Source organism: Stegodyphus dumicola, chromosome 3 (assembly GCF_044657685.1).
Source record: "Stegodyphus dumicola isolate Sdum_Otavi_A_Nest chromosome 3, ASM4465768v1".
In the NCBI taxonomy this organism is placed as follows: domain Eukaryota; kingdom Metazoa; phylum Arthropoda; class Arachnida; order Araneae; family Eresidae; genus Stegodyphus; species Stegodyphus dumicola.
Genome location: NC_140770.1, coordinates 231,417,777 through 231,430,679, shown reverse-complemented (window position 1 = coordinate 231,430,679; position 12,903 = coordinate 231,417,777). Strand labels below are relative to the sequence as shown.

The 12,903-nt window shown below is 31.8% G+C and overlaps 1 protein-coding gene across 4 annotated transcripts in view; it reads right to left on the bottom strand.

Moving 5' to 3' along the window:
• Window positions 1–1,451: 1,451 nt before the first annotated feature.
• LOC118200518 (brefeldin A-inhibited guanine nucleotide-exchange protein 3) overlaps window positions 1,452–12,903 on the bottom strand; it is a 153,913-nt gene continuing 142,461 nt past the window's right edge. For all 4 annotated transcript variants that reach the window (XM_085813898.1, XM_085813899.1, XM_085813900.1 and 1 more), the window contains one exon: window positions 1,452–6,841. In XM_085813898.1, coding sequence (XP_085670024.1) covers window positions 6,629–6,841 — 213 coding nt within the window. In that variant the 3' untranslated portion in view covers window positions 1,452–6,628. The remainder of the gene's footprint in view (window positions 6,842–12,903) is intronic.

The window sequence follows — 12,903 nt, the reverse complement described above, 5'->3', positions numbered from 1 at the left end:
TTTTATTATACCAACAACATCATTTAACCATTTTATTATTCCACGAAATTAAAAAAGCTGGGATTCGAACCTCTCACATGGAGAGGCGCACGATACCACAAAGCCACAGTTTGTCTTTTGAATCTTCTTAATTGACCTACTGGAGAACTCAGCATGCATAAACAAAGTGATTAATGCTGATTTGAATCTTGAAAAGGCGGGAAAACAATGTACATCGTCTTTCTCCATAACATACCGCCGAAGGCTGAACCAGAACGCGCTGCAGAATTCTTCATAAGAAAGATTTGTCCAGAAAAAAATGGAAAAAAATACTGTCACAGTAGATGAATCTTGGGTGGATTTAAACGACTGGAATAAAATGAGATCCACTTGTTAAAATCAGAGAGAAGGAAAAAGTCTTAAAATACGGTTCAAAGGATCTAAACAAAGTTTTTCTAAGGGATTTATTGCATATTTGATTGTTGCATGGTTTTTCATATTGCGACAAATTAAAAATAGAGTGTAGAAAAATGTTAAAATCAACTCCACATATTATCTAAAACGTATTTAATATCCAATTTTTAAATATGAAATATGTTCTCTTTACACACAGTGTGATCAATCAGTAGAACTCCATCAAAACGAAGCAAGCGGCGGCAAAATCAAAATCTGCTATTAATTTCCTGGTGAAAATGGAAGAAGGAAAGGTATCAAGGCCGCCTTCACTCATAAATCTCTACTAAAACTTCAGATTTATCAGCAATGTATTTTTCGCTTTTGTACTTTTAAAAAGCGAATTGTCCAAACGTCGACCTACTATCCTTCTTGGTCTTTGGAAAGCTGTTGAAGAGGAATCGGATAAAATACTTCTTCCGTTACAACAAAAGACTGTCTTCGAAATAACGATGTAAAAACATAGTGAAGAATAGGGGTTATCAAATAGAGCATTTTAAACATAAAAATTTTAAGTAAAATATTCCTGTAAATACAATGAAAATCGTCTAAAAAAAAATTTGTGAACAGACAGACATAGAGGATGTGAATTTTATAACTGGATTTATTACGTCCGAGACTCTGTGTTTGGGACAGCTGTCGATGCAGATTAAGATTCGACTGTCCATTATCAGAATCGCTTCTAAATGTCACTGACATATTTCGTTTGAAAGCGATTCAGAATCTATTATAACATAATGCATGCATATTAGGATTTTCAAAGCCATAGTGATAGCGGCAATATAACCTAACGTGTCAATTTTTTTTAGGTGAATAAAAAAATAACGTTTATGCTGCCTATGCTTGGAGCCGCCTCTGTTTCATATGACTACACTACATAAAACTATGCGTTACTTTTGCCGGACCTTCCATTTTAAAATAACACATGTTTATTTCAGGGCATAATTATGAAAGATTAAAAAGCAGTCTATGGGACAATTTTGTACGAGTAATAAAGCTTCATTAAAAAAAATAAACAATTTCCAAGAAAAATATAATTTTATTTCATATTTTGCCTCTATCTCATACATAAATAATTTAAATAGACAAATTTTTGATAACTTTAAATAAAAAAATGACAAGGATTGAAGAATGATAGCACATACTACGATATGTGAGTGACAAGACTACTAATATAAAATAGATATAAAGAACATAAATGCGTCGTACCCTTCGTTCTCTTCAAACAAAAGTACATGAAGTTTAAAGAAAAAGCAAGATTATTTATTATGTCATTGCTTCTGTCTGATGTCAATCTGACTAGAAAATGCACTTTGTCACCAAAAATGATGAAATTTCACATAAATATTCGTATCATACTGTAAAGTAAAAATTTGACATATTTTTAAATACAGATAAAATCATTTTAAGGGAAGTGAAGCGATACAAGAATACTTTCATAGGGATGCATTATTTAACTATATCCTTTTTGAAAAAGTAGCAGATATTTTTCAGACACTTAGCAACAACAAGATTATAAATATCTATTTTAATAAATGCTTTTAATTTTTTTTTCCACAGAACAAATAAATTATTTATTCATTTTAACATAAAAGAAATTCTGAAAATATAATAATTTTATTTACAACAGCAGCATTTTCAAAGTACTTAGGGATAGGACATTTGAATTTTCAAATCTTTTTAGATGCAAAAATTCGTCCTTTTTTCACCATTTGAATACTTTGAATCTTAACCTAGAAAACTTTGTAACTCATCTTCATAAAGGCTGATTAGCTTTATTGATGTCTAACAGGAGCACTCATTAACCCTTTGATGGTTATGAACGAGTTCAGCTCGGAATCGAGTCGTGCTTCACAATGCGCGCAAACGAGTTCCGCTTGGGAGCAAGATTTCGACCGAATCTCATGGTTAGAAATGGTAATAACCTAAAGCCTTAACCGTCATAAAAACCTTAACCGGAAGATAAAAACAACATAATTCAATTATTTTTAAAGCAAAAAATGCACAATTTACAAACTTATAAGAGTAAAGAAACTGAGATCACTGAGCTGGGTAACAGAGTGAATATATATTTATATACGTTTGGTGCGGCCGATTGCAACCAAAATACGAGATGCACATCTACATGTCATAGCAGTCCTATATACAAAATTTCAATGTTTATGCGAGATACGTACGGACATCACAAAATTAATTATCTTCAGAATTCATTTTAATGCAGTTATATTATATATTGTGGAAAAGAGGCTTTTATTCTGTCCTTATGTATAGATGTCACACAAAAACATCGTTAAATTGCATTCGATAGCGGTCAAAAATGAATATTTTCGTTGAAATATGCTGCCTGAAACTTTTCGCGATTACAATACTTCCTTTTTACTTCGTACAAGGAAGTAAAAATGAACTGTTACGAAAATATTTTTTGCCAAATCATGTTGCAGAAATGAAACTCGAGTTTCAACTGTTTTAATGAACCTCATGTTCAAGAATTTTATTTATGTGTAAGGGTTGATTAAACTTCGTTTGCATCTTTTTAATAAACACAGGTGTATTTTTAAAAACTGCATTCTTAAATTTATTTTTCATTAAATGGAGATTTCAAATTTTGAGTCATCAAAACTTTTAATGTCAAGTACAGGTTATTTCTTTCCTGTTTTTATTGTGTGAGAAAAGATCTGAGATTTGAAAAGCTTGCAAACCTATGAGAATACAGATTTGAGAAAATTTAGGATTTCTTCTACCTCTAAATATTACATTTATATTAATTATAATAATTATGGCATGATGAAGTAAGTTTCAGCTCTCAGAAAGTTTGTTTTTTCACCCTTAGGTAAAAAAAAATACTTAATAGTAAATTAACAAAAATATTATACTGTACATGAGTTCTTTAAAAATTATATCATCCTACACACCTATATCCTTTAATAAGACAGCCTTAGAATTACTATCTGTATCAGAATAATATTCTTCAATGAAATAACAATTTTTTTTTTTTTTTTTTTTTTTAAGAAACGTTAATAGAATAGAAATTCTTGTTATATTAACACAAAAACTAAAATGCAATATGTAAGTATTAAACATAACTAAATATACGCATATATGAAAATAAAAGGCATTTACTTTGAGAAAAATTAATTTAAGATCAACTATATGTGTATTGAAGAACCAAAATAAATGATCAATCATTGGGAAAATATTACTAATAAAAGAATGTATCTCTTATTTTGAATGCAAATCGGAAACATAAAAATGGCATAATGCCAATACACATCTAGATTGATTTAATTATTACTTTTGCAAAACTGTCAAAAATATTTTACTCAGATTTTGACAAAAATGATAGTAGTATTATCATTAATTCTGACTATGATTATGTAGTAGATACTAATGAATTCTCTAATTTTGTTTCTACTGCACACCCCAATTAACAGCTATGTATCATATGTTTTAGTTTGAAAGCTTCATTGTTTAGTTTCAGTGTTTTAGTTTGAATTCCTTTAAATATATTAAAAAATTTTTCAACCACATTGTATCATTTTATTGTGTCATTATAAAAGTGCATATTTATCTAACTGAATAAGATACCAAGCAACTGATTCCTCATTGATACCTCATCAAAATAGCTCAAGCCATAAGTGCTCTGATAGAACAGCTCAAGATTTAAATAGCCCATGCCAAAATAGCCCTGAAAAAAAGTGGCTTGTAAATAATTATTGTTTAATAATATATGTGAATATATACAGCTTTTACACAGCACCACATACATCAAATTAGCCCAAGACAAACAGTCCTGAAGAAACAGCCCAAATAGCCTTTATCTAAAACAGCCTGACAAAACAGCCCAAATACAAATTTTGAATATTTCTTAAAACATACTTTAAGAAATATATAAACAATATATCAATATGCAAAACATTTTAGGATAATGTGAAGAAAATCCACCCATCCATTACAAAGTTTCAGATGAGCAGGTTTCCATTTGCAATGCCAACTGAAATAGGAATGAAGTAGCATCCTACTTCCTCTCTTTTTCAATGAAAACTTTTGAAACTTTACTGCCATCCAAATGTTAATGCAGCTACTGACAATGCTCACTGTGACTATTTTATAATATCAGGCATGGCCCATTATGGCTTATTGACTGGAATAGTAATTACACTCTTTTATAATACCTGACATTAATCTATTGTATATTCCTCAAGATAATTGTTTTAATTATTTTATAATATCCAGCATGGACTATTCTGGCTTACTATTTTTATTCTTTTATAATTATTTAAATTATTTTTTTCTTTTATAATACCTGACAATCTATTGTAGTGTAAAAGCTGTAAATATTCTCGTATATGAAATGATATTATTTACATTTGAAAGCCATTCGTGACTATCCTGGCATAGGCTAGTCTTGAGCTGTTCTGTTGGGTTTCTTGGGCTATAAGGCAGGTCATGGAAGCAATTATATATATATTAAACATCAAAAGCATATAACTAGAAACATTGATATAAAAAATAAAGTAATAAAAAAATAACCTAATATTTAAGCTTTGATTTGGGGCAAGGTCATGTTATATGAATCAGAATGTTACTACACTAGATACACAATTTCAAAGATTTTTAGAATGTATTATTAGACACTATTTAGTGCAAATAAAAAGTACTCACAACAGAGTTAACAAATATTCATGTAAGTATGCTAACAAGAATTCGTATACCTAAAAATATCACATAAAAATTTTATCATTTAATTTAGTTTAGTTTATTTTAATAATCTGGAAATTACTAATACATATGCTTGATAATTTCATGGAAGATATGCAGTGCAATTTCATGGGAATTTAAAAACAAACATGCATTGAGATTCTTATTAAAAAAAATCTCCTCAAAAACAAAAAACTTGATACATAAAATAAAAATCGATTACAAGAGAAATAATAGCTTTACTATTAGCACTTCATTTAGAATTTTCTTTCTCTGTTCTTTCTCATATTCCCACAGAATTATGCTTTGCCATTAAAGACTGGGAATAGATTTCATATTCAAATACTAAGTTTTTTACTCCAGCTGTTTTTTTAAAACATTAAACATATTGAGATGAAATACCTTAAATGGTAAAACTATAACTTAATTGTAAACAATGTTGATCTGTTGTTTTTTTGCATGTTACTACCACTAACTGAAAAGATTTAATACAAGTTTGTTTTACTAGAAAAAGAATAAAATTTCTTAGGACATTGTTAAAGATAGTCATGGTTCAATATTGCTTCTCAACACATGGTGCCCATATCGTGCATACATAATTTATATATATATAACCCATAATCATCATAAAATAATATATCAGGAACAATTTGTATAATATTACAATATTATATTATATAATTGTTATAATATAATATAACAATCTATTGGAAACTTCCAGTTATGAATGAATTTATAACTTTTTTTTTCTGTAATCTACAGTTACATGTTATCAGCCTTTTGCAGAATTACCACACTTGTTGTATCTAGCTGAATTTTCACATAATTTATATCACTGATTTCTGACACCACATTAAGAAAAAAAATATTAAATTTTTCTGATCATCGTAATTAAAAGATAAAAACAATCAGCCCCTTCTTCCCACACACACACACAAGGGAAAAAAAAAAAAAAAAAAAAAAAAACCACACACACACACACAAAGGAAAATTCTATTACATTAAAAAATTTTTGACTAGGTATCTTTTGCTGTGTATTAAAATCAAACATAATAAAATTGAAAGCTCTATTTTGTGGCTTGTTTAGAGTTTGTGTACTTTTAACTTGTATTCAGTGAAATGAAATTCAATGTAATTTACCACAAAAATAACATAATGAACTGAAATAGGCTCGATAACAAAACACATACAAATTAGATTTAAAAAAAAGATGTTTCATTCGATTCGTTAACATGACCACATCTATTAAAATTTTAAACAATATACTTCAGTTTAAGCTTAGCAATCTGATGTGTAATGAAAGCAACATTGATAACTGCAAATAAAATACTGGACATACAATGTTACATGTTTGTATAGCATTAGACACATTCCAATGACTCTATTCATAAAAATCAATATCCTTCAATAAAAAGCATCACATAGTAATAAAACCTACATCCACAAATAAAACATTAAAAAGATCACTTTCCAATGAGATTTCTACATTTCCTTCAAGTCATACGTGAAAATTACAACACACAGCAAGTCTCTGTAACCACTCAGATATTGCTAATCGAAGTTCCCTGTCTGAAGCATAAGCTACTAAAAACTGAATACCAGGAAAAAATACTGGCAAAAATGCTTTGAATTGTTCATTGGCAAGAGACTGATGCAGGTCTAAAACAGACTGGATCAGTTGCTTAAAAACCTGAAGATGTGCCTCTCCATCCTATGAAAAAGAAGTTTTTTAGAATATTATTTTCTTACAGAAAAGTTTAAATTTAATTTTTAACAAAATGACCTTAAAACATTTATGTTATTTCTTTCAAGTCTCTTTATTAAATTGCTAATTTTTAATCCCCCCCCACACACAAAGAAAACAAAGAAAGAAAAAAGTACACATGCATAGAAAAACTAAAAAAATATTTCTAGAACTTTACTTTTGAGAAAAAAATTAAATGCTACGATTTTCACACATAAACTAATGGAAAAAAATGGAATTAACAAATTAGATTACCATAATGTGCATATTTTGAAATTTATATCCGTTTGCAATCAAACAAAATATTATCAGTATGCATATATGTTATTAAAGTATTAAAAAATAATACATCTTACAAAAACAGATAAGTTAAACAATTTTTTGCTGAATTAGTATTCAGTCACAAAACCGTTTACATGAATTACAGTTTGACAATATTGAGGCATGGAGGTTAGATCTTCAGAAGATTTGATGAATAGCAGTTGACTGCTATTGTAATTTTTAAAGAATTTCACCTTTGCTTGCTCTTTTTAAGTCCCACTGTCATCTTATCTAATACTTCTAGTAAATGCTAAATCAAGTTAAAATCTAACAACTGATTAGACTATTTCATTTTTATTGTCCTATGATCTTCAAAGAGTTCTTGATGAGTTAGGATGATATATTATGGGTAATCCTAGCCACTAAAATTAAATTAACAAACCATAATATTTTCTAGTAATTCTATTTCTATCATACATCCAATAACTGAGGAAGTAAAAGCAACAGAGTCTTCTTTTATTCTCTGAAAAGCTACTATATCCACACAACCTTTTATCTCTAACAAATAACATATTTCACAAGTACAGAAACATCTCTAAATCCTCACATGTCCTTTTCCATGCTTCACATAAGATATAAAATTACTGAATAGATCTCAAACCAATATAAGATAATAGATGCATCAGTTTCAAAGAGAATAATTTAAACTTGTCAGTGAAAAGATCATATACTAAATTTAAGACTTTAATGTTCCTTGCCCCATCTTATTCTTGCCCTTTGAAATCTTCTTGCCCATCTTATTCTTGCCCTTTATTCTTGCCTCATGAAAACCTAGCTAAGTAATACTCCAGCATTATAAAGATAGTTCTTGATAATGAACAGAGATCTCTAACCCATTTATAGGTGATTTTAAAATGATCACTTTTTCACCATTCAACTACTATCTGTTGGTGGCTATTTTTCATTAAAATTTATACTCTGTTATTAAAGAAGTCTAACGTTAGGAATGGAGACAAATAAATAAGCAGAGATTCATCCAAATTAACATATATTGAAACACAAAATGGCACAAGTACAGTAAATTCTACATGATAAAGTAAAACAGTGACAACAACTAAAAAAACGTTGCCAAGAGAAAAAATATAAAAAGTGTGTTGCCACACATGTTGTAAAATACAAATGGGGAAATATAATCACAAATAAAAGTTATTTGCAACACTCCCCCTTGATTAAATTTCCCTCAGTCCTACACAGAACCTTTGATTGAACAAGGCTTTCTTTTGCACACTCTTTGTGAACATGTCTGCTGCATTTGAACTGGAAGGCACATACGTAAAGTTTAACAACTTCTCTTCAACCTTTTCTCTCAAGAAAAAATGCCAGAGTTCAATATGTTTGTTACGCTCTGAAGTGACATGGTTTTTGGCTAAAGAAATGGCACCCTGATTATCAACAAATATGCTTTGTGGAAAGTTTAAAAAATGTTCTCCCACAATTTCTTTAAAAAAATTTTGGAACCACAGTACTTCCTTGGCTGCGTGGCACATTGAGAGGTACTCAGCTTCAACTGTTGACAATGCAGTCGTCTGTTGTTTCTTACTGCACCATGAGACAGCTCCACCTGCTAGTAGCACCACATAGCCACTAAATGATCGTCTGTCAATCTTATCACCAGCCCAATCAGAATCACAAAACACTTCCAAATTCTTTCCTGTCTTTTGGAAAGTCAGCTTTAATTCCTTGGTCTGTTTTAGGTAACGAAGGATATGTTGTACACCAGCCCAATGTTCCTTGCTTGGGCACTTATTGAATTGGCTCATGTAAGTAGTAGCAAAAGCTAAATCTGGCCTTGTTCCTCCTGCTAGGTACAAGAGCCCTCCAACAGCCTGCCTATATTTTAATGCTCCTTCAGCATTCAACATGTTATCCTTAGTGGCTGTTGTATATTTCATACCTGGATCTAATGGTGTTGATGCTCCTTTAGCATCTTGCATATTGGTTGTTTCCAAGAGTTCACTAGCATAGACACTTTGGTCAAGAGTCACACAGCTATCTTCCCTTCTGCTTATTCTAATTGAAAGAAGGTGATGTATTTCTCCCAAGTCCTTGATTTTAAATGTAGCTGCAATATTATCCTTAAATTCCTGAATGATGAATTCTTTGCTGGACATTACAAGAAGATCATCTACATACACATCTACAATTAACTTCTTTTCTTTATTGAAGTAAACACAAGGATCTGCTCTGGATCTTGTTAGGCTCGTTGATTTCAGAAATTTATCGAGGCACATATTCCATTCTCTCCCAGACTGATGAAGTCCATAAAGACTTCTCTTTAGCAAGCAAACTTTTCTGTGTTTTCTCATGCAGACTCACGGGTGGCTGTTCCATGAAAATTATCTCACTCAGTCTTCCATTTAAATAGGCTGCAGTAATATCAAGTTGATGAACCTGCCAGTCTTGCTCAACTGAGAATGCTAATAAAGTTCTAATTGATTTTGTTTTTATTACAGGAGAAAACGTCTCTTTGTAGTCAATTCCTTCGACTTGGGTGTAGCCACGAGCAACTAAACGAGCTTTATATCTTTCCACTTGTCCATCTTTGCCAAGTTTTCTCTTGAAGACCCACTTACATTTCACAACTTTCCTTCCCTCTGGCCTAGGCACTATGTCCCAAGTTTCATTTTGTTTTAAATTTTCCAACTCTTCTTCCATGGCTAACTTCCATTTTTCTGCATCTGGACTAGTTAATGCCTCTTCTAAAGTTTCAGGATCATTCTAAAAAACTTTCTTGGGTGTTGAGCCTTCATATTTCTGTTTCTCAGATTGTCAGCTGCACTGCATTCCACTTGTAATTCCATTTATTTCTGGAGGATTTTCTTCATAAATCTCTGAATTTTCCACGATATAATCCTTTGTCCACTTAGGCGCTGAAATTTGTCTTCTGGGTCGAGTCTCCTTTTCTGGTATATCCTCCACCTCCTTCTTTTCCTGTTGAGGGCCTTCGTCTATTACTTTATTTTCAACTTCATCATCTTGAGATGAATTTCTTCCAGAAACTTGTTGTGGGTGCAATGTTATAATGTTTCCAGTCATGGAAGGTTTCTCTTCAAATATGACATCTCGGGAACAGATTACTGTACTGGTTTCTTTGATGTAAATGCGGTACCTTTCATCTCCATCATACCCAAGGAGATAGCCTTTAGTTGCCCTTTTGTCCATCTTTCTCCTCTTCTGAACTGGGATATGAGTATAGCAAGTCAATCCAATGATGCGCATGTGTTTTATTCTGGGTTTCTTTCCCATCCATAATTCATAAGTGCTTGAATTAGGAACTGAAGACTTGCCTGTCCTATTCAATATATAAATTGAAGTACTGACGAACTCTGCCCATAGGAAAGCTGGAAAGTCCACTTCCTCATTCGAGTATTTGAAAGTTCTGGCCATTTCTAGGACTGTTCTGTTCTCTCGTTCAGCACTGCCATTTTGTTCTGGTGTATATGGAGCTGTGAGCCTCTGGGAGATTCCATGCTTGTTCAAGATCTTGCGAACAGCTTGGTTGTCAAATTCTCCACCATTGTCACTGAGTATTTCTTTAACCGTATGCCCTAAGTTCTTAGCATGAGCTATGAAATTTTCAAGCACATCTTTTACTTCTGATTTGTGCTTTAAGAAAAAACAGTATCGAAATTTGGTGTAGGCATCTTTGAAGATTGCAAAGTAACGGTATTTCCTAAATGACTGATCAAATGGCCCACAAATATCTGTCGAGAACAATTCTCCAGCTTTTGTAACCGCTTTCCTGGTTCCAAACTTTAAACGGTGGGATTTTCCGTATACACAAGCTTCACATAATTTCATATCATACTTAATCTTAATATTCAACTCTTTCTCTACAATGGCCTTTACATGCTTTTTATCTTGGTGACCCCATCATTCATGATAAAGTTGGAGAGTTGATTCATTATTCTCAGTCATGTTGATGTCAATGTGAGTTTCAGGAACTAAGGTCTTCATCACGGCTTTGAAGAGACCCCTGCCAGCATTTCTTGTTCCATGCAGCACTATTTCACCATCTATTTTTAAATAGCACTCCTTAAATGTTGATTCAAATACACTGTTTTGATTTCTATCTTGAGATGCTAACACAGAAAATAGATTTTTACTTATTTCTGGAACATACCAGACATTTTCAAGATTTTTGATTTGATTCATCCCATTTACAATGGTCATTATCTTGATGGTGCCTTTTCCAATTGCTGGTAATGACTTTCCATTTGCCACAGTGATGCTATGAGGAAGCTTAAATCTTTTGAAGTCTATAAAGTAGTGCCTGTTATTGACGACATGCTTCGAGGCCCCATTATCAATAAACCAATCATCAGAATTCGTTTCTGCAGAAAATATTGTATCATCTACAGCTAGAAGTGTCATATTTGCAGGAATACTGTTTTTACTTCCCTTGTTTGGCCCTATATGTGGACTGGGTTTCGGCGGTTTTCCATCAGCTATCCATTTCTTGCATGTTCTGATCCAATGTCCTCTCTGGTGGCAATAATTACACTTGCCATTGTTTTTCTTGTTAATAGATGATTTCCGCTTAAATTCCGGATTTGCTATCAATGCTTCCTGATCTAAAGTTTCTAAAAAATTTGGATCTTTCCTTAATTCTCTTTCATGGGTGCACAATTGTGTGGTTAATTCATCTAAAGTTCTCTTTTCATCACTAAGAAGTAACCAACTTGATTTGAAAGTATGATAACTGGGGGAAAGAGTATCCAATATTTTACAAATCAACAGCATTTCTGGCAGTCTGTTTTCTTCCTTATTTTCAAGCCCACTGTTCAGTTCATTCCATAGATTTTTCAATTTTGACAAATGAGCTGCCATTATCATCATTTGACGAACTGAATTTGAAGAACTGTAAACATATGTTATAAAGTTGGTTATCGGACGAATCTTCGAATACTTTGTGAAGTTCCAGCCAAATGTCTCTTGCACTGTCAAATCTCATTACCTTTTGTAAAGTGTCTTCAGTCATGGAGTTCGTAAGAACCATCATAGCGCAATTATTTGCTTTATTAAAAACCTTCATATCATCTCTAAATCTCTTTCGAATCTTTTCGGCGGCCGCATGATCAGGCTCCTCTGGCTTTTTCAGTTTTCCTTGCACGACTTCTAAAGCGTTTTCGTGATAATTTAATACGAACTTAATTCTATCTTTCCAAATAGGCCAATCACTTTTTCCGCATAACAGCTGAACCAATATCTTTGCAGTTTCCATTTTTGCGAACTAATTTGCCGACTCACGTAAGGCTTAAGAACTGCCGTGTTAGGCTTACGAACTGCCGGTAATGTTTATCTCCACTTCGCTCATAAATTTCCCCACACAGTTATATCATGCTGGTACCCATAACCTGATGAAGTCTAACGTTAGGAATGGAGACAAATAAATAAGCAGAGATTCATCCAAATTAACATATATTGAAACACAAAATGGCACAAGTACAGTAAATTCTACATGATAAAGTAAAACAGTGACAACAACTAAAAAAATGTTGCCAAGAGAAAAAATATAAAAAGCGTGTTGCCACACATGTTGTAAATACAAATGGGGAAATATAATCACAAATAAAAGTTATTTGCAACAGTTATACCTGGAGTTTGATACCATGACATAACAGGAAGAACAGTGTCTACCACTTTCCATTATAAAATCAAATGTAAAAGATGGTGAAAATGAAAATATGCACTTAATATAAATTTAT